Raw genomic sequence first — 16,329 nt, 5'->3', positions numbered from 1 at the left:
AGCTGGCTGAACTGGATATGTCATTTTACAGTCACAGTTCAAGAGTGGTGGTGTGCTTTGCTCTGCTGTAGGATTTCCCGGATGACTAACAGAATTTTCTGCTTACAGGAGCTCACAGGAAAGCTGCCACGAGAATACCCCCTAGATCCTGGGGAGGAGCCACCTATTGTAAGGAGAAGAATCGGAACTGCCTTTAAATTGGATGAGCAGAAAATCCTGCCTAAGGGAGAGGTAAGGCTGCACCCTTCCCTTCCAGCCCCGTGTCCCTACCTCAGGTCTCTTAAGATGTCCAGCGTGCATCACATAGGAACCATCAGTCTTACAGTGGTTTTTGCTTTAAATGACTGTAGTTGGTCACGGTGCCTTTTTTTTTTAATATCCATCAGAACAGGGAAGCAGCGAGAGAGTTGGTGCCCTTAAGTTCATACTCGGAGTAAAGGTTAAACCCTCAAAGTTCAGCCCTGGCTTTGCTAGAGGTAACAAAAACAGCCTGGGTGACCAACTGGACCATGAGAGTCCAAGCACTCTGGTGACCAAGGGCAGTGACTTGTGTCAGTAAGGAGCACATCAGGAGCCCCCGAGCCATCTGAGCCCTGTGCTGTCCTGTGTTGTTCTTGCAAACAGCCACTTGCTTTCCGCTTCAGTAGCAATCCAAATTCAGATCTCCTGTAACGGGGAGAAAAGCATCACAATTATCCATCTTAGCCATGCAACAGCAAGATGAAAGCATTTTGCTCCCCAGTCCTTAAACAAAAGAGCCTTCGTCCCTACCTATGGGGAGCTGGAATTATGTTTGTCTACATTTGCCAGGGAGTGTTTGTTCTCTTCCCTTGCTCCCACAATGTGCTGGGTCAGTGCCCTGAACCGTGGCTGTGAAAACAGGCCTGCAGCAGCTGTAAGGCGGGACCGGATTCACAGAAAAGCTATTGTCTGCAGAGACGCATTTGTCTCAAGACACTTGTGTATATTCCAGTCTTGAGTTTCCTTTTTATTTTTGTAAGAGGAGAGACCGAAGCTGGTGTGACTGTGCGGTTTAAGGCTCTGTTCAGCCAGGGAATTAACTGTTTGTCATTTTGTTGGCATTTTCCTTCTGCTGAAAAAATAAACAGCTGGAGCTCTTTAGTTTTGTTCTCAATGGAGCCTGGGAGAGGAATTCCACCGCAGTCAAATATTCATGAACTAGGACATTTAATTAAGCTTTTCAAAGGGAAGCACGGCTTAGCTGAGTTACTCCTAAAACCCCTGCAGTCTGTTGGCTGCTCAGTTACAACCTGATCTCCTGCTTCCCTGATCTTACTGTTACAATGCAGCTTTTGCAGCCAGCGGGTGAGGAATCTCCTTACTCCAGTGGCAGGGTTAGGTGGGGAGAGCGTGGAGGTGAAGCAGTTCCTCCCCATTGCAGGCACTCTGCCTTTTGGCATCAGCCATCCAAACATGCTGACTCAGCTTTTCTCCACCGCCCTTTTCATCTGTCAAACTTTTAAGACTGTGTTGAAAACCATAAATTTCTGTTCTCGAAGAATGATGTTGAGCTGTATTTATTTGGCTGCCAGTTTGAGAGCATTTAGAGAGGCCTGTGATGATTTTCATGCGCTTTTCAGCAAGTGCAAACACTAGAAACTCAATTTAAAACAAAAGGTGTAATAATCCTTCAGTCACGTAAATCCAGGGCTGATATTACCAACTGTGGCAAGGACCTGAAGCAAGGCACTTCCATCTGAAGGCAGATGATAGCCCTCATTTTCTGAGGCTTTATTTATAGAGGCCTCACTGGAAGAAAATAGACAATTATGGCCAGAGGGAAAATGAATATGATTTTTCTAAGATATACTGAATTATTTAGAACTGAACCTGTGAAGGTCTGAAATGACAGCTTGCATCAAACTCTCCATACCTTTAGTAAGAGCTTTGTCAGAGAAAGACTTGCAGGGAAGGGTCCTATTGTATTTTTTGGTAATCACCTCTGCCTGTTCCATAATTCCTGACTCTGGGAAGGATTTTGCCAGAAGGCGGTGAACCAGGTTCCAGGCCTTAAAACTCTGTGGTGTCAAATTCACTTTTAGTAAGTTTGGCGCTGATGGAGCTTAGAAACTCTTCAAAGCAAAAAGGGATCTGTTAAAAAGATGGGGGGTGGGTTCAGTCTTCAGTAAAGTGAGGGAAATTATAATTATGGATTTAAGGCAATGCTGACTCACTACTGACAGCAAAGATTTTTTATTAAGCCAGAAGCCCAGAATAAAAACTTCAGAGAATGACTTCAGTCATATTAATTCCCACTGCACCAGCTCTTGCCACATACGCCACTGCTAAATGAAGAGAAAGAGTTTGAATTTGCGTAATGGGGATCTCCATGAATATATGGCTGACAGTGCTTGCAATCTGAACTCCCACCATTCACTAGAAGTAAAAAAGCTGGTAATTTTTTCTCTCATTTGACATGTACTGTGTTCCCCTTCCTACCAAACTAATACCAAAAACTCTATTGAGCTGGGGAAGGTATCCAGGTGTGTTGCAGATGAGCAAATACCGCACAGCTTGGGGTCCCAGTGCAGGCTAGGAAGCTCCATATCAGCTTCTGCATTGGCATAAATTGGCCTAAATCCTTTGACTTTGGAGGCTAACTAAAGACTAGTAGGTAGCTTCCAAGGTACACCTGGTTGCATTTAAAAACTCAGCTGAGACCCTGCAAGGGCTAATGTTGGAGACACTAGTCCTTTTGGCATACAGGAAGATTGCTGTTACACACTGCTCGCTCTGAAATCACCCTCCTGGCTTGTAACTCGAGGAGACAATTTTCTGGTGCAATCAGTTGCAGCAGCCCATAATTACTTCAACACATATTCTCCCCTGGATTTTGACAGCCATACACCAGGGAGGGATTAGCCCATCTTTGGCTTTTTTGCTCCAAAGAGTTTGGTGGGTGCCAAGCAAACCTGTCAAGAAGGTTAAAGCTGTAGCTTTGCATCAATACATAGCACTGATATCTAAATGGGGCTCAAATACAGAGATAGGAAACAGGGAGAAGGAGGAGGAGGTGGGAGGCAGGTGTGTCGTGGTTTAACCCGGCTGGCAACTAAGCACCACGCAGCCGCTCGCTCACTCCCCCCCCTCCCTCTGTGGGATGTGGGAGAGAATCAGAGAAAAGGGGGAAAAAAAAGTAAGACCCGTGGGTTGAGATAGAGACAGTTTAATAAGAGAGAAGAATAACAATAGTGATAATAATAATCGAAAGAGAATATACAGAATATATATAAAACAAGTGATGCACAATGCAATTGCTCACCACCCGCTGACCGATGCCCAGCCCGTCCTGAGCAGCGATCACTCCCCCCAAGCCACGATCACACAGCCCGAGCTGCGACCATTCTGCCCGCAACCGACCAACCGACCGAACTAACCCCCCCGAGCATGACATTATATGGTATGGAATAGCCCTTTGGTCAGTTTGGGTTAGCTGTCCTAGCTGTGCTGTACTCCCAGCTTGTTATGCACCTGGCCGAGCAGGAGAAGCTCAAAAAGTCCTTGAGTAGTCTGAGTACTAGTTGGCAACAACTAAAAACATCAGAGTGTTATCAACATTCTTCTGGTACTAAATCCAAAACACAGCACTATGCTAGCTACTATGAAGAAAATTAACTCTATCCCAGCCAAAACCAGGACAAGGTGTTACCCATAAGATGGGTGTAAAAGGACAAATGTGTCAGCAGTAGAGCACTGCTGAGCTAGGCCATATTGAATCGCATGAAAAGCCAAACAGCACAGCAGGGTTAGGGCTGGAGCACACATGTCCTCCTTGCATGGGTCATCCCTTCCACCAGTTGTGCTCCCAGGTACTTGTGTGAGCAGATGAAGGTGAGATGGGCACTCTCAGAGAGGCCCTGAGACAGCGAGAGCATTGTGATTGTGGACATTTTGCTGATGGAGAGCCTTGGTTGGAGGCCACCGGCCAGTTTCATGGGGAGCTTCCCCATAGCTGGGCTGGGAGAGTTTGGTGGTAGCCAGAATCCACTTGCCTTTCCCCAGGAGGCAGAGCTGGAGCGCCTGGAGAGGGAGTTTGCCATTCAGTCCCAGATCACAGAGGCTGCCCGGCGCCTGGCGAGTGACCCAAACGTCAGCAAAAAGCTGAAGAAACAGAGGAAGACATCCTACCTGAATGCCCTGAAGAAACTGCAGGAGATCGAAAATGCCATCAATGAGTATCGCATCAAATCTGGAAAGAAGCCAACCCAGAGAGCCTCCCTGATCATAGAGGGTAAGTAGGGCTCAGCGCCCACGGCATTGCTGAAAGGTCTGTGGAGGGCAGGGAGCAAAATTCTTGCCTTGAACTTGGGGCTTGAGGCACAGATTTCCCCTCCCTCCTCTTCCCTCTCCTGACTCCATGGGTGCTGGCAGTTAGGTTGTCCTCTCCTGTACCAGCGTGCTGTCAGATGGGTGTCTGGGCTGCGTGCCGTGCATTAGGGACGTGCTGGTTCACAGCACAAGAAGCTGTGGCACGCTGTAAATTATAAGCGTGTCAGCAAAGCAGACTGTGACTCCTTTGTTCACCTATAAAATCGCTCTGTTAACGTCTCCTCCAGAGTGGTGCTGTACAAATGTAATTAATGTTAGCAGATTGGGGTGAGCTCTCTAGCTGAAAGGCATCTGTAAAATCAAAGTGGTAGCAGTGTCATTGCTGTGTTCAAATGCTTTTTTCTTTTTCTTTTTTTTTACAATGTAATTCTCAGGGCACTTTATGGTTTACTGGGTTGTTGATTGGTTTTTCATGAAATCCATTAACTTTCTGCTGTGGTTCTTTCTCCCTTGCTGATTTTGCCCTTTCCGTTTGACTTGCAGAGCTTTTCTCTGTGCCTTTGTAGCAGGAACTGAGATTAGAGCTGCTGCATTTGTGACCTGGGTACCAAGTTGCACCGCAGTCAGGGATAACAGACAGCTGTGAGGACATGGGATAGGACAGGCAGCTCAGATGTGTGCACACCAAGGACGTGAGAGCTTCTCTTGCTGCTACAGAGAATGCTCAGAAAGCATTTCCCTGAATTACACAAAACTGGTACCTAGTGTGGGCCTTTAGTTAGCAGTAGGTTGATCATTTTAAGAAGGCAGAGATCAAACCCAGAGTCCTTAAGGCTCAAGATAAAAATCTTGCTAATGGCACAATGCCATTTTCATCCTCTGGGGATCTCAGCTCTCTGTAGTGACTCAGTCTTAATCCCCATTAATTGAAAAGAGTTAGCAGCCCCTTGAAAGGCAGACTGCTAGTGAGAGACCTGGTCTGCAGCTCGGCCCTCTGAGACTGAGAGCGGGCTGAGTCAGTTATTCATAGGAATCTTGCCTCTTGGCTATGTGAGGAGGAAGATGTGAGTGACTGCTTACGGCTCAGACTCAGTGGATGGAAGATCATGGTACAGTTCAGCACTCGGTCACTGCGATTCTTGGGACCATCTGACCATCTTTATATTTTCTTCCCCTCAGAAGGAAACATTGCCAGCGAAGACAGCTCCCTCTCGGATGCCCTTGTTCTCGAGGATGGTATGTTGGCTGCTATATGTTCTAGAGGGCAGAAAGGAAACGGGGAAGTATGTGTGAACTCTTGATTGAGACTCAAAATGGAGGAACTGTTCTGTGTAATAATCCACCCAAAATTCCTAGTACCAAAACCGCTCTGGACTGAGGGCGGTTTCCCCTGACTCTAACTTGTAGTCAGACATCAGGCCTGGAACAGTTGAGTATTGCTGCGGCTGCTGCTCTGAATTCTTTCAAAAGACAGTCCTAGACTGCCCCCTTATTTTCTTTTAATGTTTCAATTGTTTAAATCTATCACACGCTCTTGCTGGCCATTCCCTCCCCAAATGGGAATGTCAGCCAGTGCACTTCTGAAAGTCGGGTTTTCAGGTTGCTCCTGAATGCAACCAGGGGAAACAGGGTAAGGAAGCAGGCTCTGGAGGTGTGATGGTGTCCCCCGGGGTTGTGCTGCCTTTGGAGGTATCACACAGCCATCACCTCTCTCCCTTCTTCTCTGCACAGATGATTCTCAGGTCACCAGCACAATATCCCCTCTCCAGTCCCCACACAAAGGACTCCCTCCCCGGCCACCCTTGCACAACAGGCCTCCTCCTCCGCAGTCGCTGGAAGGCCTCCGCCAAATGCATTACCACCGCAATGACTATGACAAGTCCCCCATCAAACCCAAGATGTGGAGCGAGTCATCCTTGGATGAACCCTATGAGAAGGTCAAGAAACGCTCCTCACACAGTCATTCCAGGTGAGTCAGTTATCTTGAAGCTCCATCACAGAGATACCCTCTGCTTTCAGGAGGGACAGGTGAGAGCCCTTTCAAAATTTACAAAGCTGTCCCTTACCAAAAGGAGACTTTTAGGTGTTTTGGCCAATAGGCATGTCTTAAAAATAGGCTGCAGCCACATGACTGCTGCTTGGTATCTCAATGTTATTTTAAAAAATGTTTAGAAAGGAAGGATGGTGGGTCATCTGAGGGCTTTGACAGGGCTTGGCCTTGACCTCTGGCTACGGCAGAAGCACAAGCAGCTCAGAGCAGCAGCTGACCCAACTCCCGCTCACCCCCATGAGATCACAGACATGTGCCTGAGATCTGTAAAGAGATGTGGGAGCCCCTTCCCCAAATTCCTGCCCGGGAACTGAAGCGGGGTGTTTGCTCTGCAGCAGTCACAAGCGGTTCCCCAGCACTGGGAGCTGTGCCGAGGCAGGAGGGAGCAGCTCACTGCAGAACAGCCCCATCCGGAGCCTTCCCCACTGGAACTCCCAGTCCAGCATGCCATCAACGCCGGATCTACGGGTACGCAGTCCGCACTACGTCCACTCCACGCGGTAAGTCTTCCTGGCTCCAGTCTCACCTTGCTTACTCTGAAGTAAATATTCTTTGTGTTATCCTTACCCCAGGATATTAATTAATTCCCAGTTCAGGAAAGGACACAAACCAGTCCTGTTCACATCAGAGGCTCAAGTAGTGTTGCCAGGAGGGAATCTCTCCTGAACCAAGATCCTGAAATCACTTCAGATAAATGTGATCCTGCCCTTCGTCTCCCTCTCAAAATGATCAAGCTTTTCTTCTGCTGGGACCTTTCATCTCAGGGACTGTTTATAGGCGCTACAAACCCCGTGCCACTTTTAAAAGGGATGTGGTGCTACTGCTGAATTCTGCAGTAAATTTACTTTGAGGGTGACCGAGCACTGGCACAGGCTGCCCAGGGGAGCTGTGGAGTCTCCTTCTCTGGAGATATTCAAAGCCTGCCTGGACAAAGTCCTGTGCAACCTGCTCTAGGAGAACCTGCTTTAGCAGGAGGGTTGGACTAGATGATCTCCCGAGGTCCCTTCCAACCCTTGCCATTCTGTGATTCCATAGATCCAGCTGGAGATAACATGTTGTTTCCTGTCTGATACAAAATGTTGGGTAGTGTTAATTCTCTCTGGTAGATAAAATGTCTGCACATGTGTGATCTTATCTATCTGGAAAGAGAGCCTGTATAAAGCAATCCACTCAAGGATCCAATTTGATGTGGCCCAATTTGACTCCCATTTTCAGCAGGTTTTTTTTCAAATTGTTCAGCTTCATTGCTATTTCACTCTCGTGGCAAACTCCATGGGCACTGCAGGAAGCAGAGCTGAGCCAAAGCTGTGTGCTGTTAGGTATCCTGCCCCAAGGGGCAGCACTAACATCATTTAGCTCAGCATAAATCAAAAGTCATGCCAAGACATCAGGCTCGGGCAGAGACAATACAAGGCATTAAGGCCCTGGGTTAAGTTTGTTGCAGGTTCTGGGCTCAGTACCTTTCAAGAGTGCAGTGTTTGTTAACACTGGAGCCAAGCTTCATGAGAAATGAGCCTGGCACAGGGCTTGAGAAGTGGCCTTGAGCGGGTAGGGGCTGTTTGGGTGTTTGAAATAACTATTGCTCAGTCTGTGGCTCATTCATGAACTTCATGCCCTGGCCTTGGCCATCTGTCATGCGGGTGTGTGGCTCGTCGCAGGGTTTTCCTGCTCCTTGAACGGATGGCTGAAGCTCTCCAAACAGCCGGGGTGAATGGAGACCACCCAGACTTGGCCATGAATCGAGCCTTGAAAACTTGCTATTCCGGGTGTTTGCCTGAAGGGCTGTCACCTCCTGACAGTCCTACATGTGCTACCCACGGCTGGGCCCTGGTAAAACCTAGCTGCTTGACAGAGGCGACTTTTTTCAAAGGCCAGTGGAGAAATCACTGCCTTCTGGTCTAAGTATGGGCAGTCTGTCTGTCTGTCTGGCACCAGGTGGATTGTACCTGTGCAGGGCATTCACAGGCCACTTGCAAGGGAATCCCACCACCTTTGAGGTCTTGGGATTTGCAGAGCTGGAGCAAGGTAAAGCTGGTAGCACAGGGATGGTGCTGATTCAAACCACTCTGCCATAGGGCTGCACCAGCAGAGCGGGGCTTGAGGTCCCCAGGTTTTGCTCTTGAGACTGGGTCTATCCCAGGGCGGCAAACCACAGTGGAATTGGGCTGGGAAAGGGTTTGTGTCCCATGTGGTGCTGCAGACTGAATGCCACCACCAAGGAGACTGGAGAGGAACAGGAGTAGGACCCAGTCACCCCAAACCCTGCAGTGGGGAAGCAGGTTGCTTTGCAGCTGACAGCCCCGCGCAGTGCTGGAGGGGTCCAGGTTTTCAGTGCCCTCATAGGCCCTTGCCTGTGAAGCTGGCCTTGTGTGCAGAAGGGGATGGGCAGTGGTTTGTCCTGTTGATTTACTAGCCTGGATTTTTTTCCTGGTACTTGCAGGTCAGTAGACATCAGCCCAACCAGACTGCACAGCTTAGCTCAGCACTTTAGACACCGGAGCTCCAGTTTGGAGTCGCAAGGCAAGCTCCTCGGCTCAGAAAATGAGACAGGGAGCCCTGATTTCTACACCCCAAGGACTCGTAGCAGTAACGGCTCTGACCCCATGGATGACTGCTCTTCCTGCACCAGCCATTCCAGCTCTGAGCACTACTACCCTGCTCAGATGAACCCCAACTACTCCACCCTGGCAGAGGACTCCCCATCAAAAGCCAGAGAGCGACAGAGGCAAAGGCACAAATCGGCGGGCAACCTGGTCTCTTCTAATTCAGGGAGTATGCCCAACCTGGCTGCGAGGAATGGGACGGGGCACCACCGCGTCTACCTGCACAGCCAGAGCCAACCCTCCTCCCAGTACAGGATCAAAGAGTATCCCCTGTACATCGAGGGCAGCTCCACACCCGTGGTGGTGCGGAGCTTGGAGAACGACCAGGAGGGACACTACAGCGTGAAAGCACAATTCAAAACCTCCAATTCCTACACAGCGGGGGGGATGTTTAAGGAGAACTGGCACGGGGATGAAGTGGACTCTGTCAGGCTCACCCCCTCCCGCTCTCAAATCATAAGGACTCCATCTCTGGGCAGGGAGGGCCACGAGAAAGGCTCGGGTAGGACTGCCGTGTCGGACGAGCTGCGGCTCTGGTACCAGCGGTCCACGGCCTCCCACAAGGAGCACAGCCGCCTCTCGCACACGAGCTCCACTTCCTCAGACAGCAGCTCCCAGTACAGCACATCTTCGCAAAGCACCTTTGTGGCACACAGCCGGGTCACGAGAATGCCTCAGATGTGTAAAGCAACATCAGGTGAGAGACAGTCCCGGGCAAAGGGGTGAGAGGGATGGGGGCTTCATGCAGCCTGCTTCCGTGCCAGGCGTTACACCCCAACTGGAGAGCAGTGCCAGACCGTAGCGCATTACCTGGCCTTCGCATGCTGCTCACCAAGCCTGTAAGCGTAACGCCGTGGGGTGAGCCTTGTCTGAGACACTCATCGGGTAAGAATTTTTTTCCATGGAAATCATCACTTTGCAATGATGGTCTCAAAAGACAGGGAGGAACTGAAGCCCCATTGTTACCAGGTCTTTCCTCAGAGTGCAGTTGGGCCGAATGTGGAGAAACTGCGGTGGGGGGGTCACTCTTAGTAATCACAGCGAGGAGAGCAATGAAGCAAGCGGGGGCTCAGCACAGACCAGGAGAATGCATGTCCTCAGCGAAACACCAAAAGCATAAGAAAGGTTAAGTGGGGAGCATCCCACCCCCTCCGCCCCCTGTGAAAATGTTTGAGCGATGACATCTTTGTGCGCTGCTGAGTCTTGGTTTTCCCATGCAGCTCCAGTAGCTGTGCTGATAATATCCTGATATTCGGAGTGCTTAGGTTTGTGAATTATTATGCTTCTCTGTCATGTACAGAGCTTTGCACTCCTCTGTGCTGTTAATATTAAATGGTAAGAAAACAGTCACATTCATTAAACTGAGGAGGCCACTATGTGTTATGAAACAGTCCAAGGTTAAATATTTCCTGGCCATCAGTCACTGCTGGACAAGCCAGCTTGGATTTAGCAAGTCCTTGATCTAAACCTGAATCCAGCCCCGCGTGGATGGGATTGCTGGTTAATCAGTTTGCACTGTGTCCATCCCCACCCTTCCACATGCCTCAGGCTTTATGTGGGAGACACCATTGCTCCAGCCTTGCTCGTGGCCTCCCTGAGCAGACCAGTGCTGGCCATTGGCTTTCTGACATCCCAGCATCACGCCTGCTCCACGGTGACCACCATGCTGACACCAGTGGGGCTTTGTATTTACTGCTGACTGCAGCGTGGAGTCAGAGAGGTGGTTTGACACCAGGCTCCTCATGGGCCACCAACAGTTGCCTGAGAAGAGGCTGATTTATGTGTGACACCAACACTTGCAGGAGGCCCAAATGTGGACCAAGACACAGCAAGTAGCTGCTGGAACCGTCCTGTGTCTCCCCTGAAAAATCTCTTTTCCCCCCTTTGATTAAGCGACACCCAGCAACACAAAGTGCTGGAACATTGAAAAGCTTTGCCTTGCTTAGCTTTCGAAACGATCCCAGGTCAGTTAGGTAATCTAAAAAGGAAAGTGGTGAGGTTGGGGGGAGAGCACGTAAAAACTGTCGTCAGTCAGTCCATTCCCCTACCCAGCCGGGGCTTTACATCTAAATGTGGTATCTGGGCAGCACAGGGGCAAGCGCGCTCAGTAATCACAGTTTGTCGTGACCAGTTGGCAGCATAGATTGTGTTTGTGTTCAGAGTCAGCTCCCAATTACAGCTGTGGGAGGATACTGACCTCAGGGGCTGTCGGCTCCAAGGAGCAGATTAAAATTTGTTTTTCTCTTGAAGTATCATTTGGCAGCAGCTAAAGAATTTAACAGTACAGAAGGGGTTGCCACATAGAAATATCCATCATTTTAGCTGATTAGCCCTAGCTGATAGGTCAGTTGGACTTCATGTTGTCCTTCAAAGAGGATCATACTTCTTGGCACAGATTAAATTCGGAGGGTCAGTGCTGTATGGACTTGAGGAGGAAAAAAGAACAGTCAGGTGGATTTCTTAGCTGGACTCTCACCAGGGAAACTCCCCCGAGAACCACTGCCAATGGTACATTTTTAGTTCAGCTTGCTTCTTTCTTCATTGAAATAAGCTAAACCTTCCTTTCGTCCCACAGTAGTAGGGTCAGCAAAGCCCAACTTGTTTATTACAGATGCACAGTGAAAGGTAGCTGTAGCTTTTGAAATCTTCAGAGCTGTCTTCCTCCTTTGCACCTGAAGCAGTGTATTTTTCCAGACTCTCGCCAGTGCCAGCTCTGACCCCTAGGGACACTGAGCATCTCCCACCACCCCTGGAAGCAGGAGGCTGAGCCTGATGGTGGGCTCCTCCAGTTCAGGTCCCCTGGAGATGCAAGGCTGGGCCCCACCATCCAGGCAGCAGCAAAGCCAATTAGCTTTCGTGATGGGAGAGATGCGATGTTTCCCAGGCAGGGCTCGAGAGAGTCCAGGTTGTTGTATTCAGCTGGAGGCTGGGCTGAAACAAAAGGATTCCTGCAGAGCTAAGGATGGATCCGGCCCGTGACACGCAGCAACGTCAGCACCAAGCTGGCTGCTCCTGCGCTGCGTCTGGGCGCAGCCATCCAGGAACAGGATGAGGTCTGGCTCCCAGGCTGTGTTTACTCACAGCAGGACATGTTTCTGCTGGTCTGACCAGCTGATGCTTCTGAACCAGCCTGACCCTTGTGCCCTCACCTCACCGGTTATTTTTCTCCACCCTTTGGTTGTTTTTCAGCTGCCTTACCTCACAGCCAGAGGAGTTCAACACCATCGAGTGAACTAGCAGCCACGCCGCCGGGCAGTCCCCACCACATTCTCACATGGCAGACTGGGTGAGTGTCTGTGGGATCAGGTTAGAGAATTCACCTTGCTCCGTGCCATGAGAAAAACCTCCCTGCACACGTGCAAAGGGCGAGCACAGGTACGGGGAGCATTTTCTGGGTGCTCAACAGCCTATGCCGTTTCCAGCCTCCCACCCATGCTCTCATAGTGGTGGGGCTGTAGTTTGGCAGTGCCATCCACACCCAGCAGCACTGCTCTAAGCAGTGCCAGATCCACAGAGAAAGAAGCCTTGAAGGTTCTTCCTGCTTGGACAGTCTCCTTTGTCTCATGTAAATACAGGAACTGGGTTCTTTGGCACCTCTTTGTTTACTCCTGGAACCCCCTACCTCACAAAAAGCCTTTTGCAAGCTCCCACGGGTATTCTCTAGCAATCTCCTGTAACTCAGTCCTGCCACATGAAATAAAGATAATTTCCAGATCTCATCTAACTCAGCACGTCCCAGATTTTTGCATCTAAATTGAGTTTGGTGAGATCAGCTAGAAAGTTTCAGACTACAGTCCTCAAAATACTGTAGGCCCTAGAGTAGGAAAACAGAGACCATCCCCTGAGTTGTGAATTGGGACCAGTAACTTTGCAAACATTTCAGTGTGCAGCCACTGGAAAATCTCATGCTCTTTAATTTCTTCTGGTCACCTATGACCAAGTTTGACCTCTGGTTTTACTCCAGCTTGTGACTGCACTTTAAAATGGAGATGAGGAAAACCATAATCACAACCCCCTTAGGCCTACCTTGGATTTTAAATTCAGACATTTGACATCCACCCTCACATGGTCTTTGCATATGCTTCCTGCTTTAGAACAGGAGAATGTTCCTGGTCCCATTTCACAAAAAGTCAAGGGATCGCAAGACAGGCAGAAGGGCAGCTAAGCTTTACTGTACGCTGGAATGGCCACTGTTACAGGATAAATCTGGACTCACATCTTGGCCTCAGCCCCAACCCAATCCTAACTCCTCTAAATATCTCCATGATGATCAGAAGTAAAACTGGTGAGCAGCCAGCTGAGAAATCCGTCTGGAAAATCCCAACTTTTCTTATTTTTCCATTCAGGAAAACTCCTGCACCCTGTCTCGCAGAGCAAAAATGCATCAAGCCAAATTCTCAGCTGGTGAAAGTGGAGTTACTCAGATTTATAGCTTAGGCCCTGCACCAACAACCAGTGCAAAAAGAACTGGAGGCAAATCAGTGCTTATTTCATGCCTGAGCATACCACCCAAGGCCTAGGTAGCACTACAGCAGGAGCAGCTCAAGTTTGCCATCAGATGCACAACACAGAGTCCCCTGCTGCAGGAGCAGGCTGCGCCCTTCCAGCGCGACTCAAAAGATTGACAGCTGTCCCCAACATGTTTTTGTGTCACTAACTTTTTCTAAAGATGATTCATCAACTTGTTTCCCCACTGGATTAATAAGCTCGTAACAATGTCTGTGTCACTTCTTTTCTTTAACATTTCCTCTCTCCTCTTTCCTCCTTTTTTGCTCTCCTTTGTTCAGAGAAGCAACAGACAACTCACCCACTATGGATGAGTCTCAGTCTCCAACCCACCAAAGTACTGATGAATAGAGGTATAGTAAGGGAACGTTTTGTTCTTTCATCCTTCTGCCTTACAGTCTGTGAACACAGTGCGAATAACCGGCATCCCGCTGTCCCAGAGGAGCAGCCCTGTTAATTGTCTGACTGTTTCTTTGGCCACAAGGCTTCCTTCAGCTCTTGGAAGAACAACTTGAAAGCATCTCCAGGCCCTCTCTGTGCCTTTTCAGCAAGTTTGCAGCTGTGGCACTTTCCCCTGTGAAAGAGGACTTTGGGCCAGCCCCGCATTCATGCAGAGGTTGAACGGGCACAGAGAGCAGGCAATAGCGACAAATTTGTGGCTGGGGACATGTCGAAGCAGTGTGGGCAAAGTGCTGCGGGGAGAGCCTGGGAGCAGTGTGGCGGGGAGATGAGCTCGGGTAACTGGGGGCCGGAGGGGACCCCGGCTGAGCAGCCGGCAGTGCTCCAGCCCTGGCACCGAGCACCCCTTTCTCCTCCTTCCCTCCCACAGAGCAGAGCTGTGAAGCAGAGGCTGGTAGCAGCAGGGAGGTTTCATGGAATGAGGAGCAATCCTGGGCTCGTTCCTGTGGGAAGACAGAGGGAGGAGGGAACAAAAAAACCCTCAGAGTATTTCTATTTTAATTAAACTGCTGTCGCTGTCTGACACTCTCATTTGAACCTACAACCATTCACAGCTGGCATCTGTCAAGTATTTCAAGCCCAGCTTTCTAGTGATAACCCATAAACCTCCATACTCCAGCACAGAGCTGGGAAACAAAAGGCTCTTTAACATGCAGACGGTGATGCCCTTGCTCAGGTTCCTCCCAGACACCCGTCCCAGGGAAACCGGGACAGAGGAAGCAGGAACTGCTGGACTGCATCAGATTCGAGGTCCATCCTGCGAGGCGGGGAGGGAGCTGAGGAAGGAGTGAGAATCCCACAGTAAACAGATAGAAAATGCATCCCCCACTTCTGGCCTCAAGACAAGCTCTAGTGTGAGGGAGGGACATCAATTCTGGATATTACTCTGCAGATACAGCAGTCATTTTTCAAAATATCAACAAGATTTGACCTCAGGGTTTTCCTCTGGCAAGCAGCTCCACAGACTAAGCCAGGAGCCAATCCCAATTGGAGCTTTAAGACAAACAGCAAAGAAAGAATCCCATAGACCATCTCGTCTGCTCTGTGCAAGCAAACAAAAAGCCATGCAGCAAAAGAAGCAGTAGCTTGTCAAGAGAGGTGCCGCAAGATGAGGGCTAGGCTACCTATGACAAAACCCGGTCCTTTCCACATTGGACCTGGCACCCTCTCACTTGTCGCTTCCTAGCTCATCCCTGGAAAGCCACCTAACTCTGGGATCGCCAGGTGATGCACGAGCCTCTGCCTGGAGCAGAAGTGCTCCAGGAAAGCACCACCCTCCTCTTCCTCCTCCCACGTTCCCACCAGGTACTGCAGTCTACAGCCAGGAGGGCTGCTCTGCAGACTTGCTCCCTGAGAGCATCCCATTAAAAGGCTCTCAACCCCAGCTTACTACCGGGCAGGAAAGCAAGACCGTAGGCGAGGCAGAGCAGTGCTGCGGCACCCCTGCAAGCAAAGGCCACACACCCAGAAAGCGGAGGCAGGCGTGGTCCCAGGGCGGTGGGATGGACACAGCTGGAGGGGTTGGCCACAAGCTCTCCCCCTCCAGCAGCCGCTTTGCTCTCTCATAGCACATCCCCTTCACAAAGCCCCTGCCACTGGCCAGCGGTGGGCTGAAAACACAACAGCTCTGCTTGTGGCCATCCAAGCATCATCCAAAACTCTGGAGAGGCTGCCGGAGCTTGGCTTTCTCCTGCCTCCTCGCGCCAGGAGGGCTGCTGGGGGAGTGGGACTGCTGGGCAAGAGCAAACTGGGTGAAGGCAGGGTGCTGCATGCCGAGCCCACCCCAAACCTGCAGCGTGTGAATATCCCACCTTCCTCCCCACCCATAACACCATGTTTTATGCCCATGGCTGAACTTCGCAGGAGCCCTCATTGTCCTAATGAAGTTTCCTTCCTCCTGCAGGACCTACAATGATAGCTGTTTCCTGGATTCTCCCCTCTATCCAGAATTAGCAGATGTCCAGTGGTATGGGCAGGAAAAAGCCAAGCCTGGGACTCTAGTGTGAACCCCTGACCTCAAGTTAATCACATCAATGCCATTCTGAGATCACCTCACTGCCTCTCATTTGCCTTCCCCAGACGCACTGTCACCCAGCACCAGCTTCCACTCTAAGCACTTTTCTCACGATGCAATTCAAGATGACATTTACAGAACACTGGCCCCGAGACACCCACCACGACAGCGACGGACCGCAGCGCATCCCACCGCCAGACTGCTGCGCGTCCCTCCCACGGCCCGCGGGGCAGCGGGTGCGGATGAGCAGCCATCCTAATAGTCAGTCAGCAATTTAAAAATTGATTTTCCTTTGAAACGGTGGAAGCCTTTCAAGGCTTGCATCAAATCTTTCTGTTCTGTGGCACGTAACACCAGTAAGATTTCCATCACCCGCGACCTGAAGCCAACAGAGCATTAGTTTAAGC

General features: G+C 50.1%; 1 protein-coding gene across 1 annotated transcript in view; it reads left to right on the top strand.

The window, feature by feature from the left end:
* Window positions 1–16,290, top strand: part of FRMD4A (FERM domain containing 4A) — a 185,939-nt gene extending 169,649 nt beyond the window's left edge. Inside the window, exons 16-23 of the mRNA XM_035889183.1 lie at window positions 109–231; window positions 4,024–4,252; window positions 5,470–5,526; window positions 6,022–6,259; window positions 6,676–6,840; window positions 8,781–9,640; window positions 12,133–12,229; window positions 15,812–16,290. Coding sequence (XP_035745076.1) covers window positions 109–231; window positions 4,024–4,252; window positions 5,470–5,526; window positions 6,022–6,259; window positions 6,676–6,840; window positions 8,781–9,640; window positions 12,133–12,229; window positions 15,812–15,914 — 1,872 coding nt within the window. The 3' untranslated portion in view covers window positions 15,915–16,290. The remainder of the gene's footprint in view (window positions 1–108; window positions 232–4,023; window positions 4,253–5,469; window positions 5,527–6,021; window positions 6,260–6,675; window positions 6,841–8,780; window positions 9,641–12,132; window positions 12,230–15,811) is intronic.
* The last annotated feature ends 39 nt before the right edge of the window (window positions 16,291–16,329 follow it).

Source organism: Egretta garzetta, unplaced genomic scaffold (assembly GCF_000687185.1).
Source record: "Egretta garzetta isolate BGI_Z169 unplaced genomic scaffold, ASM68718v1 scaffold291, whole genome shotgun sequence".
Lineage (NCBI taxonomy): Eukaryota > Metazoa > Chordata > Aves > Pelecaniformes > Ardeidae > Egretta > Egretta garzetta.
The sequence above is the reverse complement of the archived record's forward strand: the minus strand, read 5'-3'. Positions and strand labels throughout refer to the sequence as shown.